Below are 22,713 nucleotides of genomic sequence, written 5' to 3'. Positions count from 1 at the left end.
TATATATATTGACAGAGAATAGGTACTTTTTGTGCATGCCAGTAATGTATAAAGTAGAATCTTGAAATATTAATTTTAGTTGAGTAACTAGGGGAAAATTAGTCTTTTGTGCAGATACAATTACAACCCATTTTCATTTTGATGATCAAACATATTATAAAATGGAAATCAAGTCAGTATGATTTAAAATTGAAGGNGTGGTAGGAGAAGAATTTTGGTCTGAAAATTTGTGTGGTTAAGGAGAGGTCCTTTGAATAGGTTGCTTGGAGCTTTGGTCCAGCAAATGTATGGCCTTAGGTGAAGCGCACGTGCACCTCTATATGGCACCGTCACGGAAGCATGTACTCACTCCGGCCCCCATCTCACTGGCTAATGTTTAATATTATATATCATGGTATATATATATATATATTTATTTATTTAAAAAAATCAAATTTTTAGTATAGATTTACTAAATAATCAATTAATACAAAACTGTCAATTGTTTGCTCATGGAGACAAAATCTGGGGTGAAATATTTGTAGAGTAGTGTTTTTTTTTTTGAATATGAAATTGTATTAAAACGAAGAGTTTAAATATTTAGATATAATTTTAAAAATCCAGTCGGATGATAACTACTAAACCATTCTAAGTCAGACCTAGTCATAAGAGTACGTCGAACCAATCGATGTGCCGCTTCATTAGCCGATCTCCTCATGTGTTGAATTGATATAACACCTAACACAATGACGATGTCCCGAATTTCTCACTCGATAATGTTTCAAATGTATACCTCTCCTACTTATTTTTTGTACTTGGATCATAATTGAAGGTGTTTGGGTACAAGTGGGCAGACATTGTCATGTGATACTCATAACTATTTCATTGGTTTCAAAAATTGTGTTTCATTTAGTATTTCTCCTTAAATATCACATACGAGAAATGGCCGAATTGGTCCTAAACAATTTAATTAAAAAAAATCATATATATATATTTATATTTATTAAGACACAAAATATGAGGTATTGTAATCTCTTCATGCCAATTCCTTGTTCATATGAGAACATGATTCAAAGAGCATGCCAAAAGAAAATCTAAATCCCAAAACAAGAAATACGCCATAAAAAGAAAAAAAATGGTGATTACACACCCACTAAGTACTGTCCTTAGAAACTCTATCTCCATAGACTTTAGATTGAAAAGGACACAAATTACCTAAAGTACGTAGTTAAAAAAAAGTAAAATGTTTCGAACAAAAATATCAATGGTAAAAATATAATCCCAAAAAAATCATAATCATAAATCATAAAAAAGGACAGTTGGTGCCATGTGTACATATTGGATTGGAAATCCCAAGACAAATTTGGATATAAAAGGGGACCAATGACTTACCAGTGTTCCATCCCCTCATTCCTTTCTAAACATTTTCTTATTCTTTCTTACTTCTATACAACGCAGCAGGATCAAGAAATTTTGCTGACTTGCTCGATACACAGCAACATATATCCCGTTAATCTAATCTCTATTCACGCAATCTTTTTACCACCCTTTTTCCCATATTCCTTATTTCACACACACACACACACACACACACACAGAAATAGGTGTTGACCATGGAAAATAGCTTGCAGCAGCCTATGAAGCCGTCAAGATTCAAGAGGATATGTGTTTTTTGTGGGAGCAGTCCAGGAAAAAATCCGAGCTACCAACTCGCAGCCATACAACTTGGCAAAGAATTGGTACTTTTTATATCTTCTTTTACTGGTTTACCTATATAATCGCGACTTAAATTTTTTAAAAAATCAAACTTTGTATCTCATCATCACAAAATAAGTAGTCACCATTCACAGAATCCCTTCAAATGCAAAAAATGAGTTGCTGTTTTCTAGTTTTTTTTTTATGTAAATTATGAAAAAATGTAAAGAAAGTGGAGGGAGGGTCTATAGAAATTCTCATCATGGATATTTTATTAGATTGAGAAGAAGTTAATTCTCTGCTTGGTTCCATATTTTTACACAAGAAATGAACCTCAAAACTGTCTGTTCTTGTACAGTTATGTTCATTCGACCATCAATTTCTTGGGGTTATATTATAATCTGTTGTGACGTCAAACTCACACAAGAACTTTTGGTCCAAACATGGCCTATAGTTAACAGGAGCTAGAGCAAAGAGATGACAGTCTCCTTATATTGTGATATCTTTAAATCTTATTACTTTTATATAATTTATTTTTATGATTTCTGTTATCACCAGCAGTTAGGACTAAATCGATCCAGTACATCAAGAATTATATATATATATATAATATTTCTTCTTTCAGTTGATTAATCATCATATAATAATATGGTGTTCACGTTGAAATCGTACTGCCTGATTATTCAAGAAATGAAGGCCCGAATCATATAAAATCGAATATAAAAATTTAATTAATAATGGACAGGTTGAAAGGAGCATAGACTTGGTTTATGGAGGTGGAAGTATTGGGTTAATGGGTTTAGTCTCCCAAGCTGTGTATGATGGTGGCCGCCACGTGTTGGGGTATTTTACTTTTATCTCTCGATAAAAATTGCTCTTTCTAAATTTTTTTTAAAAAAAAAAAAGAAAAGAGAAGAAATATGACCGACAATATTTGTTATTTTTATTTTTTTGCAGAGTCATTCCCAGAACTCTAATGCCGATAGAGGTAAGAATTAAAAATTGTATAATTGAAGTGTACGTACAAGATTTAATTCTAAAGTTGTATTGGGGTTAATCAGATAACCGGGGAGCCAGTGGGAGAAGTGAGAGCGGTGTCTGGTATGCACCAAAGAAAGGCAGAAATGGCCAAGCAAGCTGATGCATTTATTGCCTTGCCTGGTATTTTTAGTCATATATTAATTATATATGGCATCGTGTTGCTATTGTTTTAAGTTGCTTTCATATAATATATTTTCGTAGCAATGTCAAAAATAACTTTCCACCTGATCGGATGTGTGTTAAATCAGATGGATACATGCTATTAGGCTAAATCTATACCATTTTCAAGTTGCTGAATTATTGTCCTTTAACTTAGTACCCGATATATTTATATGGGGGATATTAATAATAGCGTAAAATGGACTCTTGTAATAATTCTTTTGATAAATCGTTTATTTGCATGTGCAAGTTGGTGATTATTTAGTATTGACAAATTGGGTGTTTTTAAAATGGATTGTAGGTGGGTATGGTACATTGGAGGAACTCTTGGAAGTCATCACTTGGGCTCAACTTGGAATTCATGACAAACCCGTATGTTTCATTTCCTCCGTGCATGTCTCTTTGAAAAAAAAAATGTAATAATAAGCCTCGAAAGTCAAAATCAAAATGGATTAATGGATGCATTTACTTTGTGTAATTTTGAATTTGCAGGTGGGTTTGCTGAATGTGGATGGGTACTACAACTCACTCTTGTCTTTTATAGACAAGGCAGTTGATGAAGGCTTCATCACCCCATCTGCCCGTCATATCATTGTGTCTGCCCCAACTGCCCAAGTACTCATGTCCAAGCTCGAGGTATGAATAATATTTATTCAATTCTTTGATCCAATGTTATATTTTCTAGTAGTTGACGGTTTGTAGCTTGTCTGATATCAATCTCCTCTCCTGGCCAATTCAAAAAATATATATTATATTCTCTGTAGTTGAGTAAAAATCCGATCTTTTGTGCAGGATTATGCTCCGATACATGACGGGGTTACACCAAAATTGACTTGGGAGATAGAGCAGCAACTGGGCTATACGACGAAATCAGAACTCGCTCGTTGATACACTATAAAACTCGAATATTTAGGCGACGTATATAATGGAATTTTATCATCATATTGTAAAAGTTAAGCTAGAGTAGAGGATGTTTTATTATTATGTCCGCAGTTCTTTTATTTCGGCTGTGGATTTTCACATAAGTTTGTGCCAATTCATGTTACCCCATATTGATTTGCCCATTTTTATTTGTATTCATTTGAATCAGAAAAAAAACTTTTATTTTGTTATATATATATTTTATAAGCTTTGTTTGCGCATGTTATTTTCTGCCTTTGAATAGTATGTTCCACCAATTAACCATTGATTATTAATTGCATAGATTTTGCAAAATATGTCTGTTTGCAATTAAAATAATTCGTGAACCAAGCAACCGAAGAATCCAAATAAGCAGACGTGACGACTGTGGCGAGCAAGGAACAGTGTCGCTGGCGAAGGTGAGGGAGCGGTGGCTTTGGCTGTGGTGAACGAAATCAAGGCATACGATTTGTTGGTGGTGGTGAATGTAAGGGTTATGGCGACGATGGCAAGCTTTCGGTGGTACGGCGACCCTATGGTGGTGGTGGTGGTGGTGGTGGTTGACAAACGTTCTGGGGGCTATCACTACGTTTGGCAGTGTCAATTATTTACTGGTGGAACATCAAATGACAATATGACATGAACAGACAATCCGTAGCGGTCTTTTTTTGTCTATACAATGTTGCCTCAATTTTATAATATTCCTTCGTAATTTTTTGATCAATTTTATGGAAATAAGTGATTACTGCGCGCAGCTTTTCCACTTGAATGTAGTTATATTAGTTATTTTTTGTTAAATAAAAAACTAAAACTATCTTACAAATATATGAATTATTAGTTTATCCCAACATTATTAGATCATGCGAATTCCTCAAATTTTAATGAAATTTGACATCATATATGATGTGATTCAATAGTTAAAATTACACAACATCCTAAAAAACACTATAGAAAAATCCGAATACACACGTACATACATAAAATGAGGAACTATTCTTGCCGACTGAAAGGAATTTTATTTATTGATATATTTTCCTTTTTAATATCTGTAATATTTCGTCTTTCTAGACATATAGATTTAATATTTGGTATGAGACTATGAATGATACGATAATATCTTTAAGATATGATATCCTTATTTGAAAAGAGTTTGTTTCCTAATGAAATCCTTTTTCTATGATTAATAGGACCGAAAAAAGGAATATTATATATAGAAGAAGACTAAGTTGAAATATGGAGAGAATTCTGAGAGACGAAGACGGACGAGGAGCTTTCGAGATCGAAGCAATCTCGTGCCATTGTTAAAGTGTTGCTGTGAAGTACTGACAACATCTGAAGACAACGCCTAATCACTGTTTTGATTAGTGTGTTGATTTTTGAAGATTTTTCACTTCTCAGTTGATGCATCCTCTGTATAATTGGTTATACGGGTTGTTAGAGGTTTAGGATGCAATTTGTTACTCGCCTTGATAAGGGAGTTGTTTTATCCTTTCACTAGTATTGGTTTTTGTAGACTTACAAGTTTTTCTAGTGAATTATTTTGCCCTGAGGCACCGCACAAGTATTTTATACATGTGCATAATTTATATCTCGTCTCACGTATTGTTATTATTCCAGTTACGTGTTAATGTGTTAAACTATAATTTCCGCTCCATGTTGTCGTGGGTGTTACAACATCTACGCACAACACCTACATTCTGATACACGTAACACTCACCCTCATCACGCTCACGCTGTGGAAACGGAACTTTCACCGACAAATTTGGAAGCTATTGGAGTAAATTAAAAATTTTTACGACTTTTTTGAGTCAAATTGACGTGCTTTTATTTTTAATCTTAATTTTTTTTAAAAAAATTTGGGTCAAAATTAAATTGAAACGTAGACTTTGCATTTCCATATCTCTGTCTGAGCTATCATGATGTTCCATCCCATTAGGTTTTATATATATATATATATATATATATATAGACTTGATCAGTGCGAAAATCGTTGGCACTCAACTACGGGTAACATCCAACTGAAACCATTTCCGTTGAAAATTTTGAAACCAATGGGGATTGACTTTGTCTATACAGTGCGTGCAGTCGACACTTTTGACTAACATGATGCTCTAGCCCTTATCCACTCCCAAAATTTTTATAATAAATATAAAAATATCAGGAAATACTGAAACTTGACTATTCACTTTTAGGAGGAAAAAAAATCTTAAATTGAAAAAAAAAAGGACGAATTGGGTTTAGCACCCTAAGCTCGCTGCCCAAACCAGCCGAGGTTAAATTGAAAAAAAAGGCCTTTCTTAATGCACAAATGCATTCTTCTAAATAGATAAGAACAGAGAACAGTGTCAATTGCTAGTCAGTGCGCATTGTGCACAATCCAATCTGCTAAGTAGACAAGCTATGATTGAAACCTAATAACCAAATCCCACTTTCCTTTCCACACTTCAATTTTTTTGATTTTTTTTAAAGGAAGCCCATGAAAGGTAGGCTAAAATGGTCACTAAATAAATTCACATTTAATACATATTTTTTTTGTAAAAATACACACACACACACACACACACACACACTCTCAAATTTCATTAAATGAACGATAGAACCACAGATGATGTGGTAACCAGACCAGAAAGAAGCCCAACAATGACAGCACTGTTATACGTGCTCGGTTCTCCCTGCATAGAATTGTTTCTCGAATCAATATACGAGTCATTAAGAAAAGGACCACCAACAAGTGCTCCAATTGCAATGTTAGGATTCGGTTCATCTGAGTCAAGCCACTTGAAACCGTCTTTACATCCAGTTGTAGCGTCTGCCGGAATCGAGGCTCCTCTGTGGTGGACATATTGTGGATAGTTATCCCCGTATCCCACGAGATAACTCATATTCATAGGATTGTTTCCTAGGACATATTCCAGCTGTGAAAAACACGTGGGATGTGAATATATATGTGTGTATATAAACACTGAGCAATGTGAATGATCTATCGTCAAGAAAAGACGACTGTGGACTCATTATATTGTGTAGCTTCCAAAGAAATGATGCACATCTACTATGGGATTAGTTCAAAAGATTTTCATTGACCTGTTACGAACAACTATATCTTCTTGTACAAATTGGTGAAAGATTACCATGATGGTATAATATGACTATACGAGTACTACCTGTGAGATTGCAAATTTCCGGAGATCCAAGGGCGTAAAATAACTTCCACTGCAGTAAATCTTTTTAGTTCGAGATGTAAGCATGTAATCGCTATAAACCACAGCTAAGAAAGCCGAAGCCACAGGATGCTGGAGAGCATTCCATTCAGTTATCCATATTAAACCTTCTGTATTCACAAAACAAAAGGAAAATCGAAACTTTCAAGTTCGCGTATGATAATTTGAGTTGGGAAAGAAAGTAACAGGGAATATTACTTTCAGTTCTGCTGGTTGTGCCTGTGCGTGGATCGGGTAAAAGATTGCACATGACAGCCTCTGCAGACTTCCTATACCTGAGGAGGATTTTAGAATTTGATATATCTTCCGACCCAAAAAAATTAACCCTCGACAGCAGAACCTGCACAAGGTACTCGTTGAATTTGCCATCAAGCCTTCAATTTCCCAGAAACGGTTAGGGCTAAGCTCAAAAGAAAAACAATATAAAAAATTTTGTTCCCAACGTGATGAGTATATATGTGTTCTCTTTCATTTTAAAAGCAAGGAAATAACCATTTTCATCCATTCTGCTATAGTTTTAGATGTTACTCTACCCATGAATAATACCTGAGCACCAGCCAGCTTGTTATCCCAGCTAAACCATGTAGGATTTCCCCAATTAGCGAAATCTTCCCCATTTTTCCCAGTCACGTAGTCAAAATAAAATCTCTCCCCAGTTGCATGATAGAGCCAACTAGCTGCCCACAATAGCTCATCCCCATAGCCGGTAGAATTATAGAAATTTTGCACATTGGGAATGCTGATGCTGTAAGATTCTCTATATCGGTCGGCAAATGTGAACAATTGTTTAGCATGCTTCAGGAGTAAAATGGAATAAGAAGAGTCGATGACCTTGAACACTAGAGATGCTGATGCCAGAGCTGCTGCTGTTTCAGCGGCAACCTCAGTTCCAGGGGCAGAGGCATTCACCTGCGTCAAAGGCCGTTGCTTTGTCATGTTTTCAGGTCGATCCCAACACCTATGATCTAGTTTAGGATTGCCCACCTGAAAAATTGTTACAGAGCATTACTTGGGTGTCTCTCTACTAAAAAAGATAGTTTCAAAGAAGGGGGTATATCGAACGAAAAACAAGCTAAACCACACTTGTTTCTCTGCTTTTTTGTCAGAATACTGTTGGACCAAATGAATCGCTATGTATTTCAACCCTATTCCCAAACTCAGTTCATCCAAGTACTTCATTTTACTCTAACTGAAACACAGACTTATATTAATCAAGTTCTTACATAGTTATGGTGTGTAACATAAATTAGGCATTTCACTAGGCTTGGGGCCATGCAAGTGTTAAACTACGACAATTTTAATCCCTCTGATCGTGGAAAAGATTGAAAGAACCTGAATATAGAGGACATCATCAGACGGATGAGCGATAACGAGGTAGTCTGTGATCCACTTGAGTGAATCTTGAGCTGGTTCCAATTGATTCACCGCTTTCATGTGGTCCCCATATTCAAGAATCGTCCAAGACAACACTGTTGCAGTGAAAGCCATGGGGAATCCAAACTTCATATGATCCCCAGCATCATACATCCCCTTCGAAAGGTCCAATTTCGCCTCACTTCCATCTTGCAAACCCGAATCCCCTCTCCAAGGTATCTTATTATTCTCCAATTTCCCGGCTGTAATATATCATGAAGCGAGTCCCAATATCAATAAAAAAATTTAATTAACAAAAAAGAAAAATCTTCTCTTAATCTAGTCTTTGTTTGGTTATCAGGCCTAGAGAAAAGTCCAAACCCAAAAACTAGATTTTTAAGTGGCTAACCCCACCAGCCTTAACAATTCCAAATTGTTTTGGAAGCTGATGTGAGATTATTACAGTGTTTCCAGCAGACATAACAATAATAGCCACGTAAAAGCGACTTGACCGGTGTTTAAACAATACATGGAACTTAACAGGTAAAACAACATTCAATAACTAACCAATACACTATCAAACCAATTAAAGAATCAAATTTCATTGATAATATAATATAAGCTTTCTGAGCATGCATCCACCAAATTCTGGGTCGATCCTTGTCACCACATCAATACCAACACAAATGCATCCAATCATATAAAAAAATTCAAAAGTGAAACGAAAAGACGGGAATGGACATTTTTGGACATCGAAAAACTGCATTGCAATTCCAAGAGCGTCAGCGTATTTCTTTGTGATAGCGCCAGGATGGCCGGGAACAGGGGAGGCATCAGGTTCCGATTCGTACATTTTCTGTGTCACGGTTACGAAAATGGCAAACCCAATTGCACCAAAAACCATGAGCACCAAAAACCAACCGCACCACCCTCCGGAACGTCTTTTATCCTCCATCCTTTTTAAGAAATCAAAGAAAAATATAAGCTTGACGAGCTTTCTGTTGCATGAATCGGACAAGGAATGCCGTTTCAGCTGACTGGATCCAAACATGCGAGGATTAGTAGGTTATTTCTTGGACCAAATTCTAGAATATGCACACTAAATAAAAGTTACAAGGAAACACATGCAATGCGCAGCGGGGATGTAAAATACAGAAGGAATTTATTACGAGGAATCTTTCAGAAATTTTTAAAGAAAAAATGGAATCTTGAGAAGGTTTGACAGGATAAGACGAGGAAAACCGAAATGTAAATATGAAAGGTCTGATGGCGTTGAGGTCTGGGTGAAACATGGGATTTTTCTTTGAAAAGAAAAGGGCACCGACACATGTTAACGATAGTTCCTCACGTCCTAGGGATGGATGACAATATCATCCCAATCATAGAATAGTTTAATACAAATATATTAATTCTAATATGTTTTGTTAAATAATATTAATCCGATGAAATAAAAAAAATTATTAATATATAATTGATGTTATTTTTATAAAATAATAATATTAGAATAAAAAATTTTTAAAATTTTATTATATTTTTTATAATGTTTAATTTGATAATTTTTATATTAAATTTTTATTATTTATTATTTATTATTTTCAACAGTAAATATTCATAACATAGTTTATATAATTCAAATTTGAAAAAATACAACTCCAAAATATATTGAGATAACGATGAAATTGAATACCAAATGAGGATATGAACGAAGACGGAGATACATATAATAAATGGTGACATCATACCCAAATCCGATTCATTGTCATCCCTATCTCTTCCCAATTTCACGCTTAAGGATCCATGAAATGACAATAATGCCCATATAACTAACTCTATATATAGCCATTTGTGAAGCTCCGTCTTTTTCCACACGTTTTAATATTTTCCATATGCCTAACGAATATAAATTGGTCAATGACATCAAACGAAGCAGAAGAATTTAAAATGTTTTGCCTCATAAGAGCGGAACTTGACCATTGAATCAAGGAGGTCGAGAGTTCATATAAAATGGGTAAAGCATTGTTCTTTACTATTTGTTTCTTTTTGGGTTGACAAAAGCAAGCACACGATGCCAAAAATCACAAGACAATTAAATGGGACAACTAGATTGGATCTTTATATTTGATGTGGAGGCCACATTTAATGACATCTAGAAAAGGTTCGCAACAGCAACAAGAATTCATAGCCAATTTGAAAAAAATCAATCAATCAATCTAAAATTAATTACCCAAAAGGATCACCAACCACCAAAAACGCCACATCAGAAGACTGAGCCTCTAACAGCATAACATACGCCTTTTCCTCTACCATTTCCATATCCGCGATTGTAATCGATCTTCCATAAAAATTTTCCTACGGATACTCCGAAGATTCAAACTTTATTGCAGAAAAACCCCATTAAATCAAGAAAAAAGGGGACCCACCAGAGTTGAGAGGCCATCGGAGGAGAGACCGAATGAGAGAAGAGAAGTATATGCTTCCATGTACACTTTGCTACATTTATTTATTGCTTCAAGCCCTCTCAAGGTGATGTCTTTCTCGTCCCCTAAACCTAATCCTATAATATACAACATCCTTATCGATCTGTATAGTGGTCTGATTCTCAACTTTTGTTAGGATTTCTGGTTTTTGCAGTGACAGAAGACGAGAGCTGATAAACCCTATAAAAAAATGTATTGAATTATAATATAAATATTGTGTAGTATTACTTGAAGTGAGAGAAGTCGATATGTCCGAGTGGTTAAGGAGACAGACTTGAAATCTGTTGGGCTCTGCCCGCGCAGGTTCGAACCCTGCTGTCGACGACTTTTTTATTCCATTTGTTTTTTTAAAAACATTTTCTTTGGGACGGATTTAATAATTTTATTTTTTATCCCCTCCAAGTAAGTATAGTTATTTTTTATTTACCATAAAAATATTATATCATTAGGCAACGTATATTATGGAAACAACATTTCAAATTGAATGTTCTAAGTTTGTATAGTAGGTAAATTTTCGATGAATGATCACGAATTTGATTTCTTCTACCAACATTTTTTCGGACGAGCATGTTGCATAATGATTTGTTCAATAAAGTTAATCTCGCTAGCTGAATTTGCATATCATCATTTTAACATGAGAAGTTACCTAATGTGTATCGAAAACTAGCGGTAGTGAATTTTCACGTCATTAAAAACAAATATCAAGTTCAAGACTCAATTATAAAAATATCTTTCTTCAACTTCCGTGTTAATCTCTCTGTTTTTTTTACTATGTAAACTTTATTAAAAAAATCTCTCAACGTCAGAAAAAAATTTGGGGACTTGTGTCTTATGCGCATTCCAATTGATTTTTTTTTTCAAGACGATCCATTTGATTAGGTATATAATAAGGAGAACTGGGTGACGGTGAAAGGCTAATTGTATCTTTCAGTTTTAAAAATCAAATATAATTCGTTGTTACGTTATAAAAACTCTCAACACATTTATCTTTAAAATATNAATGTTTTTTATTTCCTTTTGATTTTTTACCGTGGTTATTGACGACTTGATGCACTTAGCCCCGATAACAAATGACTATTTACTACCCAACCTCCTCTACCAATTCAAATCATTATTTAGATCAGTTTTAAAATTAACCACGATAAACCAAAAATAATAAAACCAAATTTGTAAATATAAAAAACTATACAATAGGCTTGGAAAAATTTTAAACTTATTATGATTTTCAATCATATAAATATTATATTTGATATTTATATATAGTAGCTAGTATAGAAAATGAAAATTTAAATTATATATTTAAAAATAATAAAACTGTTCCATTAGAAAAAAGATCAAAATTTAAAATCTGTTATCAAGCAATACCAAACTGAAAACCTAGGCTTTGTTTTTAATCTCTAACAATTAGGTTTGATTTGGTATTTGAAAAAATCAAGAAAAACCAAAATTTGGCCACCCCTTGATAATAATAATAAAAAACAAAACAAACCCTCCCTCACAAGGAACGCATTCATCACAAATAAACAAAGGTCCACTAAAGCACTCAATCACATTGAGTACATAGAAATAAGTTAATGTAATTGGGGTCGATCACCACCAGTTATCCGTGTGCCACTCAGTACAAAGCCTTCAAAGGAGCTCATCTGCGAATGCGGATGAGTTCTTGATGGAAGAACCTGTGCATCGTTTAGAAATCGGTAATCAAGGGGAAACACACTTTTGTTGGTAACAAACAAAGTAGCAGAGACTATGGTAGTGTCTATAACGGTATTTTAAAAATACATCGCTGCATACAACGGTAGAGTAAATAGGTTCTGAGATCCGTTCAAACCAAAAAAAAAAAGGTTCTGAGATTAACAAAGAGCTGACAACCCACTACGAGAGAGAGGGTTGATCACTATTTCTCACCACCATCAAATAAGCATAATTTTTTTTGGAAATGCTATTTGCAGGTAAATATCAGTGAACTGACAAAACTAGGCCTTCTCCTTCGTTCTTTTCTAACGGTGTTGGACGATAGCATTATGTACAAAGTTATACAAATTAGCCCAACGATGTATCCACAAAAATAACTGATTCTCTTCGTCACACATCTCTTAAAGAAATGCTACATCAAAAGCAAAAGGCAAATCTGCAAGCACATGTTCCAAAAATTAACGTCAACGAAAGATCGCACATACCTGGTATTCACGAAGCCAAGGTTCGGATATTTGCAAGTTGATGGCTATTTTTTCGATCTGCAGATTGTGCAGACATGTGGCTAGAGGCTGAAAAAAGAAAATTGTGAAATTATTCAGGTCTTTGATCAAGCATGTAGCTTAAATCAAAAATATATCATAGAAATGTTCATTTAAAAAGCCATGAAATGAAGCATAACATATGCATTTGAAGGTATGGACAATCAATAAGCATTTCGAGCATGTTAAAATATAATAATGATGCAGAGCCAACAAATTAAAACGAGTACCTGGAGATACTGCCGACTGGTGATAAATCACAAAGGGAGCTGAAAAGGATAAAAGTGGTAAGAGTTCTTTCACAATGCTCCAAGAATCCAAGTCTGGAGCAGCAATTATCATACTAAACATAGAAGATAAAAAAGTAACAAAATTAAAACCTTTAGAAATGTCAGAATAACTTCACATTATCTAAAAGAAATCATGTAACTGAAAATGTACGCTGACCTGGAAAATCCGTTTCTTCCACGCCTTGATGGCCTCTAGTGGTGCTCTTTCACCAGCCTTTACACTTTTACAAGGTTTTGGAGAAGGGTCCACGTTTGTCACAGTGTCAATGTTACCATTACAGCTTTCATCCATGCTGATCGAATTTATTACTGAAGCAGACAAAGATTCTTCCTGCACATCAATACCATTTGGAGTTACCTCAAAATTACAAGCTGATTGAATCAGACTGATAAGTACAAGTGGCAGCGAGAATCAAACAAATGGGCTTCAAACTATGGCCCGTACGAGGTATAAAAGAAGGAATAAGGTTGCAGAAGGGAGGATGGGCGTTTTGAAGAAAAACGCAAGGAGAGAACGAAAGCACACACTTGGAGACGATCTGGAGTGCGAAGATCGATCACGAAGACGAAGAACGACGAATCTGGGGACAGAGACGCCACTTCTGATTTGTCATCTAATCTTTCGCTTCTTTAATTTCTTGTGTTGCGATGTCTAAACATTCGAACATGTTTTGTTTAGATTTCATTATGAACCAATGTTCCAGTCTAGAGGATGGTGTAGCTTTGTGGATACGATAATTTGACGTGATTGTTTATATGATTGAATTTAATTTCGTTTAATTGTGTTTCTTTGTGTTTATCCGACTTCAGTTTACTGTCCATAAATTGTTTGTTGTATGATTAATTATATAACTTGGGAGCGGGACTAGGATTATAGATCATTAGAGATATACCGTTAAATGTTTATATCATTCGGAATTCGTATAACTTTAGTGAGGCATAGGGAAGAACAGCATTTGCATTTATCATTTAAACTTAAATTCTTAATAGGATTATTTGGATCCAAGTTTGAATCATACAATTTATTCGTCACATAAGAAAGAGGGAATAAGGTAATTAAGTGTTCATCCAGTCATCAATGCGACTTAATAAACTCTAACTCAAACCAGCCAAACAAGCAAGAGTAACAAGCCCCTAAGCTTTAGTATGTGCATTGTCTTCAATGTACAGTAATAAACCGAGAAAAGCATGGATCACGTACCTCTTACAGCGAGCCTCAGGACTCGATGTCCTCGCCTGACAGCTCAACCCCCTCATCCTCATCATACTCGGCATCATCCTCAATAGGTCGGTGTGAAAACGTTGGCGGTGGTGGGAATGGCTCATCAGATGGACTGGTCGCAGGGAAGCGCTGTGCAAACACACGAGTAAAATCATGCATGTAATCCATGTGCTCGCGTGTGATCCACCACTGTCTCCTCATCATACGCTCTAAGTCATCGAGATGCTCGTGGGCGGTCTGTCTTCTGCCGGTCCCCGCATGTCGTGCGTGTTGTGCCTATGGGCCGGGCTATGGATGTGCTCCACTCCCTGAAACCTCTCCCGGACCACGAGTAATCTGTCTCTGTCTCTTATCCCTCGGGAGGGGCTCAACCAGTGAGATATCGCCTTTCGTCCGCAACAATATCTCACTATCATCCCATGTAACCCCTGCTATGTGACAGAGATCCTTGATGGTCGACGAGTGGGCATGCTAACTGTGAAGGTGCCCCGAGCAGCCTACAAGATCGAAGTCATGATCACCCGACCGGTTTTGGGATGCAGTTGCCGCTGAGAATTATATTAAATTGCTAGAGAAAAATATGCAGCGGGAAAGAAGTATGGATCAGAGCCACCCAGATTGTAATACATTGGTTCGTGCTTGAGGGATGAATTGGGATGAATTTGTTAAAACCCCTGCCGATGTTGTGATGCCTTTTGTTAGGGAATTCTATGCTAATTTAAAGGTTAAGCATGAAGATTATCACATGAAGATAAGGGGGCGGATGGTTGCCTTCAACAGCGAGACGATCAACTCGTTGTACTCGATGTCCAACTATGGCACTGACGAGCACATGACGTTCATGAGAGAGGCATACCCCTATGAGGCGATCATCACCACACTTTGTGAGCCGGGCACAGTTTGGAAGTTAAATAATCAACGAGCCCCAGTCACCTTTCCAGCTACATCCTTGAAGAGAGAGACATATAATTGGTATCATTTTGTAGCCTCGCGTTTGATGCCATCTGCGCATGTGTACGATGTGACGAAGACGAATGCAGCTTTGGTTTACTATATCATCACCGGCCGCACAGTGGATGCCGGTCGGGTGATCATGACTTCGATCTTGCATGCTGCTCGGGGCACCTCCACAGTTAGCATGCCCCACTCGTCGACCATCAAGGATCTCTGTCACATAGCAGGGGTTACATGGGATGATAGTGAGATATTGTTGCGGACGAAAGGCGATATCTCACTGGTTGAGCCCCTCCCGAGGGATAAGAGACAGAGACAGATTACTCGTGGTCCGGGAGAGGTTTTAGGGAGTGGAGCACAGACACAGCCCGGCCCACAGGCACCACACGCACGACATGCGGGGACCGGCAGAAGACAAACCGCAAACGAGCGTCTCGATGACTTAGAGCGTATGATGAGGAAACAGTGGCGGATCATACGCGAGCACGTGGATTACATGCATGATTTTACTCGTGTGCTTGCACAGCGCTTCCCTGCGACCAGTCCATCTGAGGAGCCATTCCCACCACCGCCATCGTTTTCACACCGACCTATTGAGGATGATGTCGAGTATGATGAGGATGACGAGGTTGAGCTGTCAAGCGAGGACAGCGAGTCCTGAGGCTCGCTGTAAGAGGTACGTGATCCCATGTTTTTCTTGGTTTATTACTGTACATTAGGGACAATGCACGTACTTAAGTTTGGGGGGTTGTTATTCTTGCTTTGCTTCGCTTGTTTGGCTGGTTTTGAGTTAGAGTTTATTAAGTCGCTTTGAGTCGCATTGAGGACTGGATGATTATTTATTTCCTGCACATAAGTTAAATTGTTTTAATTTCGTAGGGAGTCTAGTAAAAAAAAATTTATAGTGTCATTTTGATTACTGCATTATAGAGTCATTAGAAAAGAGTCATGGATAAGTCATTGTGTGGCCGATGATGAGAATGAAGTTGTGGTCTGAATACATGTGTTCATGATAACTTGGGAGTCACAAATTTTTGTACTGTCATGTTTGTTAATACTATCGATGCTTAGAGACAATTGACATACATGTGATGCTAAATAGACAATAGAAATCTGATTTTTTGTAATTTTCACATGATATTGACCGACACTTTTGCAAACACAGAGATGATCTAGGCAATTATTCTCAATATCTTTGGGCTTGTTTTCATTGTTTATTGTCAATTGTTAGCCCATTGAGCTTCGAGTTGATTGAAATGCTTGACTTTTCTTCGTGCACGTATCTCATATAACATTTTGGTTGAACAATGAATGTGATTGGTTTGTATGAGATGACTAATAGACTGACGGTAATCTAGAACTTGCTTGAACATTTTTCGAGGCGAAATACGGATAATATGTGACGTATGAATGATTTAGGCGCAATCTTTGGAACCGTTCGAGCCTACCTAATGAACATGAAATATCCCTAGTGTCCCATTTTGAACCTACTAAAAATCAAGTGGTGTGTGTCAATGACATACAATTAGCCCACACTTGTATCAATTCTATATCCCACAACAACTACCAAATGAAGCTTATACACTTATTATCCATCCTAATTTTGAGAGAAATAAGTTCATTGGTATTGAAATGATTCAAATACTCCTTGAAAAGAAAAAGGGAAAAAAATAAATGTGTATAAAGAAGTTGAAAAAGAAAAGAAGAAAAAAAACAACAAAAAGGAATGAATCAAAAAGTGGTGAAAAAGAAAAAAATATGGGAAAAGAAAGATATGAATGAGAAGAAAACAAAAGGTGATGGTGAATGAAAAGAAAGTGAAAATGATGAAAATTCAAATATTTCTCTCAAATTTTGATTTTCTTACCTTTTATTGTAGCCATGAGCCGTAGCCTAACATTATAAGCCTACAAGACCTATTAACCTTGTTACATTTATCCAATATACTAGTAGAGAAAAGTTGTTCCAGTCAAGCTTATGGATACCAGAGAAACATTGTTAGCAAGTATGGACTTTAATCATTTGCATGTGAGCATCTCATTGTGTGACATCATTTTTAGTATACTTGTATCTTATAACCGTATCGTATCTTATATTTTCAAAAATTACCATATCGTTGTATCCATATTGTATTCAATACGATATTCGTACCCGTATCCATGTAACATAGCTCAAGAGTGCGAAAAAGGAACAGGACAGTCAGGCTATAACAGCAAAGTATTGACCAGACCATAGTCAATAGGAGCCTAGAACAAAATGAGACGCGCACTTGATTGAAACGATGTTGCATTAAGTAATGATATGCTAGAATACAAACATCAGAAGAAAATTCTCTCTCATGATGCAACATGTACTGAACAAATTATCAAGAATACCAAAATATTATTCATTAGTATATAAGCAAAAATATTTGTAGATGATCTTGCATTTCATGGACTGATTTACTATTCCCAGTGCACGAAGACTTGGAGTTTATCATTAAGGAGCTGGCTTCATTAAAGTAATGCGCCTTAACTTGTGTTGAGGCGCAAGAGCCTCAATGAGCCTTGAGAATAGCCTACACACACGCCCTATGGGCGTTAAGCAATTAATGATTGGTTTCTCTAGGTTTAACAAAATATAACTTGCCAAAGTATACGAGGCATATGAATACATTTAGTTCCCAGTAACTCTGGCACCTTAAAGGTAATTGATTGGTAATGGAACAAGAGATTGGAGAGGATATTGAGACACACCAAGAAGTTCCGAAACAAAACTATCCAGATTTGATCATTATAATTCATTTTTCAAGAAGGTATTCAACATCCACGATGTAAAGCAAAGATATTACAACAGGAAGTCACAACCAATCCAAGTATCCAAAGTATCCCTCCCTTACATTGCCAAGAAACATTACTGTTGTTGGGAAACTTTAAGAGTAACAGTATTTACTGTGAGATGACGTAATTTTAAAAAAGAGGTGATATTTCTATCTACTTAAATTCCATGAATCAATGTGAAAAAACAAAAGCTGCATACATTCATTTGGAAATCAAAAGATAATATTAAGGTCTCTTTCATTGTAATAATCCAAGTCAGCAGCAAAAAGATATTTACCCAATTGTTTCTTGAAGTATGCTTCTGTTTCTTGAAGTATGCTTCACATATGCTGCAAGGAACAAGATACGTTGTAAGGGTATTAGGAAATAAACAGTATAAAAACTCTTTAGCAAAAAAAAACATCACAAAAGAATAAAGATCAAGAGAATTAGCGAGCAACTTTTAAAAAGAAAAATGCATCATGACTAAAGTACAATTTGTTTTAGATTTTAGTTGAAATCTACTGCTCAAAAAAATTGCACGGTTCTTGGTTGCTTGAATCTCAACAATCTTTTTAAGCATTAATATCAGCTCTATAACACCCCAAAAATTTTTAAGTTTAACAGTTATACAATTTAAAATAAAGAATAAAAACATAAACTTATAGACGTAAATAATATTAATAACTATTTACCTTTAAAGATTAATCTAGGTAACCAACTAGAAAATAGGAAGAATTCAAAAATATAACAACAATAATAATAATAAAATGAACAAATAAATAATTGGGGTATATTCATAAAAAAAAATATAATAGAAGATTTTAACATTTAGAAGAGTGATGAATAGATACGTAAATATTAGATTCCACATATATAAATCTTATAACTAAATTATATACTTATAATATTCATAAAAGTAACCTATTATTTACAAAAAAATTACATATTTAATGATTTTTAGAAAAAAGTTCATACAAAACAATAAACTAGTTAAACCATTGGACTATATAATATATGGTAATTTCTCAATAAACTAGCAATAGTTTAATATAATATAATAAAATATTAGTATTTAGCTTAGTTTCTAAGCTAAGCTCCCTCTTTTGCCTATGAATAGACCCATCTTGCTCAATCTCTAGATAGAGAACTCGTGTGATAGTGAGAAAAAGGTAAGGGAATGCAGTAGTAGTAGAGAGAGAGACTAGAGAAAAATGGGGTAAAATAGGGATTAGTAGGCAAACCTACCTAAAAATTTTACACAATGCATTACATAGGCCCAACAATAATCGTGCATAGGAGATGTCAAAAGAATTTCAACTGAAAATTTTCTTAAATTCCAAAACAAAGCTTGAATTCTGCTATAATTCTTCTAGAAACCAAGTTTCAAGGTATCAACTTTGAGCCTCGATTTCTCTACTGTCCCAACCTTTCCAAGTCTTGGTTACAAAATAAAAGAAGTTAAACTTGTAGCATAGACAGTACATGTTCGTAACTAGATCAATAGGTGGTCATCTACAAATCCTAACTTAAAAATATCAAGTCGCTAAATAACATTGGAACTTAATTGTCCTTCACCAAACATTCCACAAAAACTGGGAAATCATATATTTCTGAACCATGACATTTTAATCAAACATGATAATCGTAGCTGGATAAATTATCTAACACCACACATTTAAATACTTAAGTATGGTCATGCAGATTCTAATAAAAACTATATATCACTCTAAAAAAAACACGCACAGAGTCCAGAAGTCAACCTTCATGCAAAAGGGCGTCTGAGAAGTACCCTTGGTGCGTATTTTTTTTGCTACTTAATCCTATACTTTTCCTGCAAAAAGATATGGATTGCGTTTCATTTCTAGTTCAAGTTGTTCTGTATCACATGAGAAATAAGCACCTGTGAAAATGCAGTTTTCTTCTCAAATGTTGCACTATTTGCAACAAGAGCTTCAACAATGTCATTCCCAGTTGCTCCCTTTCTGCATTTTGCAGAAAGGGATGTTGAATAGATAGGCAAATGCAATTAGATAACATAGGCAATGATATGTCATGCGTGAAAAAGGTCCTATAAATGAAGAAGAAACGAGCAATTTCAAAGTGCATGTCCCAATCTATGTGTACAATGCAGAATTTTAACCAAGATATAAGAAACACAAACCTCAGCATATCCTCGATATCTTCACCAGAGAGACTCTGGGCTGTGTTATTATCAACAATTGCTCGATTAACTCTGCTCTCCTCCATAATTTGAGAACCGATATTTTCCTGAAGAGTATCATCTACAAATAAGCACATCAGCAATAGAAAATGCATGTTCTTGAAGTTAAGCAACTAATTATGTCTCAAAAGTTATGTTCAACCAATCGACACGCCCATTCCACATGTACAAAAGAGAAAAGTAGAAAACTATATATTTTTTACTTCATTCAACCATTCTATCGGTCACATTTAACCAATTTTTCAAGTGTATCAAGATTAGAATAAGATTATGGTGTTTCTATAACAGCCTCCATGGCCCATGCCTCAAGGGGACGCGAGCAATATAGAGATAACATAACTAAGAGAATGTGGCTTAAATCTGATGGCCGTAAAAGTGAACTGTCAGGAGTCAACCGTTCTGAAACAGTGTTTTAGAAGCATCGGACAAAGTTTTATGGACTTGAAAACATACTAACAAAAACCTTCTGAAGATGTAAATATGCGGGATAGAAAGGGCCCATCATCCCCGACCTCCACTTGAAAAAAAGACCCAAAAGGGCACCCAATCAAAGGCTGCAGTGAGCAATTCTTGTTCCCGATTTTTAATTTCCTGCAAATTCCCAAATAAGAATTCAACAAAACAAAAATCGCACCAAAGATACATCACTCGAATCGAAAGTCGTACGAGCCCGCCGTGAGGCGAGAGAAAAGAACGCGATCGCTGTCGTTTATATCGAGCAAGACACTGCATCCTTCCCAAGTGATTCTAGTGTTCTGATTCCGACTCCAAGTTTCTTTGGAATTGTTCATCGTCATTAGTTAATTCTCTTTATTACGTTCAATTTCGAACGTTGGTGCAAATTATTTTGTATCCAAACAAAACGGAGCGGAAATAGAAACTTAAAACCCTTAAAACCCTAGCGAATCGAAGTAAATAAATATAATAAAGGCAGGTCCCCTCGCTTATATAGGCTTCAATTGAAGACAAACTCATGAATCGAAAAACTTTGCAATTTTTTTTTTTTTAAAAAAAAACACTTTTATAAAAAAATTTATAAGTACTTAAAACGTAAATTAATATTACGTGGCCCTAGCTCAATTTAAAGCCCAATAAAATTCTAAACCTCGATATTGGGTTATTGTGAACGATAAGCCCATCCGTAGTTCATTATTAATAATAACTAAAAAGTCTTGGTCTTTGAAATCATGCATGGATTATTCTAAGTAAGAGATTCTCTTATTAACCAAATTTAATGTGATAGCTGTAATTGTATCATTTCATTAATTAACATTTGTTTTAAATCTTTCAATGTTATTCTTAAGGGATAAGATATTATTTATGAAATTATATTTTAAATTGATTATAAATGATGAGATAAAAAATCGATTGATACTTATAACATAATTGTTAATTTTGAGCTCCGGATGTTGTGTAATTCGAATCAAACAAGGGATGAAACAATGATGCTGAGTCTTATATATACCAAACAATTTTTTATTCATAAAAATTTAACAAAATGTGGGTTTGGAGAGAGTAAGAATAATAGCATTCAATTCGCATAGTTTGAGTGGAGAAGTTGCTGGCATGCAGGAAGCACGTTTTCACAAGGTGCTGTATAAAATTAATGGGCGTATAAAACACTGTGGAAGAGGCAAATTGTTGTCAAGTCAGTTCAATGTTAGCAACTCTATTTCTTTGGCTCTTCTGTTACTCCTTTTGCATGCAATTGGATTCTTAATCCCACCACGGCACCACGTACTCTATTTTTTTATTTTTATTTTTTGAACATGAAGCCATACGAGAAGACCAAATTAAATTAAATGTTATCTCAAAAAACTTGTTTAATTATCGGGTGTTATAATCTTTCTGGGTTTATAAACTATTATTTATTAGTTTTGATATATATTCGATGTACGTATGACATTTGTAATAGAAATTAAAATACATAGTTGAGGCATATTTTTTTATATATTTATTTGAGATGGAGTTTGTCCCTTTATTTGAGTGCTCGTGTCATTGCGTTTGGTATCTATTAATGCGTGAATATCAACAATCAATAGCTTCCAAAAAATGAAAGCAATGAAGGAAACCCAGTGAGGAGATTATGGTTGAAGAACAATTGGCAACTAGCTAGCACTTAGCAGCTACTTCACATGAAAACGTACCGAAAATGTCCTCGTCATT

At 35.4% G+C, this 22,713-nt stretch overlaps 3 protein-coding genes and 1 non-coding gene across 9 annotated transcripts; 2 read left to right on the top strand and 2 right to left on the bottom strand.

Moving 5' to 3' along the window:
* Positions 1-1,384: 1,384 nt before the first annotated feature.
* Positions 1,385-3,986, top strand: LOC140983517 (probable cytokinin riboside 5'-monophosphate phosphoribohydrolase LOGL10). The gene is made up of 7 exons (XM_073450601.1): positions 1,385-1,718; positions 2,420-2,517; positions 2,632-2,662; positions 2,736-2,835; positions 3,176-3,246; positions 3,367-3,510; positions 3,667-3,986. The coding sequence occupies exons 1-7, from the start codon at positions 1,593-1,595 to the stop codon at positions 3,760-3,762; spliced, it is 666 nt and encodes a 221-aa protein (XP_073306702.1). The 5' UTR covers positions 1,385-1,592; the 3' UTR covers positions 3,763-3,986.
* A 2,122-nt stretch (positions 3,987-6,108) lies between these two features.
* Positions 6,109-9,725, bottom strand: LOC140983523 (endoglucanase 10-like). Its single transcript, XM_073450607.1, has 6 exons — positions 9,087-9,725; positions 8,325-8,608; positions 7,539-7,976; positions 7,191-7,332; positions 6,936-7,102; positions 6,109-6,689 (listed from the first exon to the last, which is right to left on the bottom strand). The coding sequence occupies exons 1-6, from the start codon at positions 9,394-9,396 to the stop codon at positions 6,357-6,359; spliced, it is 1,674 nt and encodes a 557-aa protein (XP_073306708.1). The 5' UTR covers positions 9,397-9,725; the 3' UTR covers positions 6,109-6,356.
* A 1,339-nt stretch (positions 9,726-11,064) lies between these two features.
* On the top strand, positions 11,065-11,146 carry TRNAS-UGA (transfer RNA serine (anticodon UGA)). The gene has a single exon. It is a non-coding gene; the product is annotated as a tRNA-Ser (tRNA).
* Positions 11,147-12,226: 1,080 nt separating this feature from the next.
* On the bottom strand, positions 12,227-21,438 carry LOC140982551 (uncharacterized). Of its 6 annotated transcripts, XM_073449108.1 has the most exons (10): positions 21,214-21,438; positions 21,011-21,138; positions 20,488-20,608; positions 20,227-20,308; positions 20,087-20,157; positions 18,622-18,673; positions 13,507-13,680; positions 13,290-13,402; positions 13,003-13,089; positions 12,227-12,498 (listed from the first exon to the last, which is right to left on the bottom strand). In XM_073449108.1, exons 1-5 carry the CDS (start codon positions 21,342-21,344, stop codon positions 20,137-20,139), a joined length of 483 nt encoding a protein of 160 aa, XP_073305209.1. In that variant the 5' UTR covers positions 21,345-21,438; the 3' UTR covers positions 12,227-12,498; positions 13,003-13,089; positions 13,290-13,402; positions 13,507-13,680; positions 18,622-18,673; positions 20,087-20,136. The 6 variants fall into 6 exon arrangements, with proteins under 6 accessions (XP_073305209.1, XP_073305206.1, XP_073305207.1 ...); XM_073449105.1 differs by lacking the exon at positions 20,227-20,308; XM_073449106.1 differs by lacking the exon at positions 20,227-20,308 and having other exon boundaries at positions 13,290-13,328.
* Positions 21,439-22,713: the final 1,275 nt, after the last annotated feature.

The sequence above is a fragment of the Primulina huaijiensis genome, chromosome 8 (genome assembly GCF_012295235.1).
Source record: "Primulina huaijiensis isolate GDHJ02 chromosome 8, ASM1229523v2, whole genome shotgun sequence".
Taxonomy (NCBI): Eukaryota; Viridiplantae; Streptophyta; class Magnoliopsida; order Lamiales; family Gesneriaceae; genus Primulina; species Primulina huaijiensis.
The sequence above is the reverse complement of the archived record's forward strand: the minus strand, read 5'-3'. Positions and strand labels throughout refer to the sequence as shown.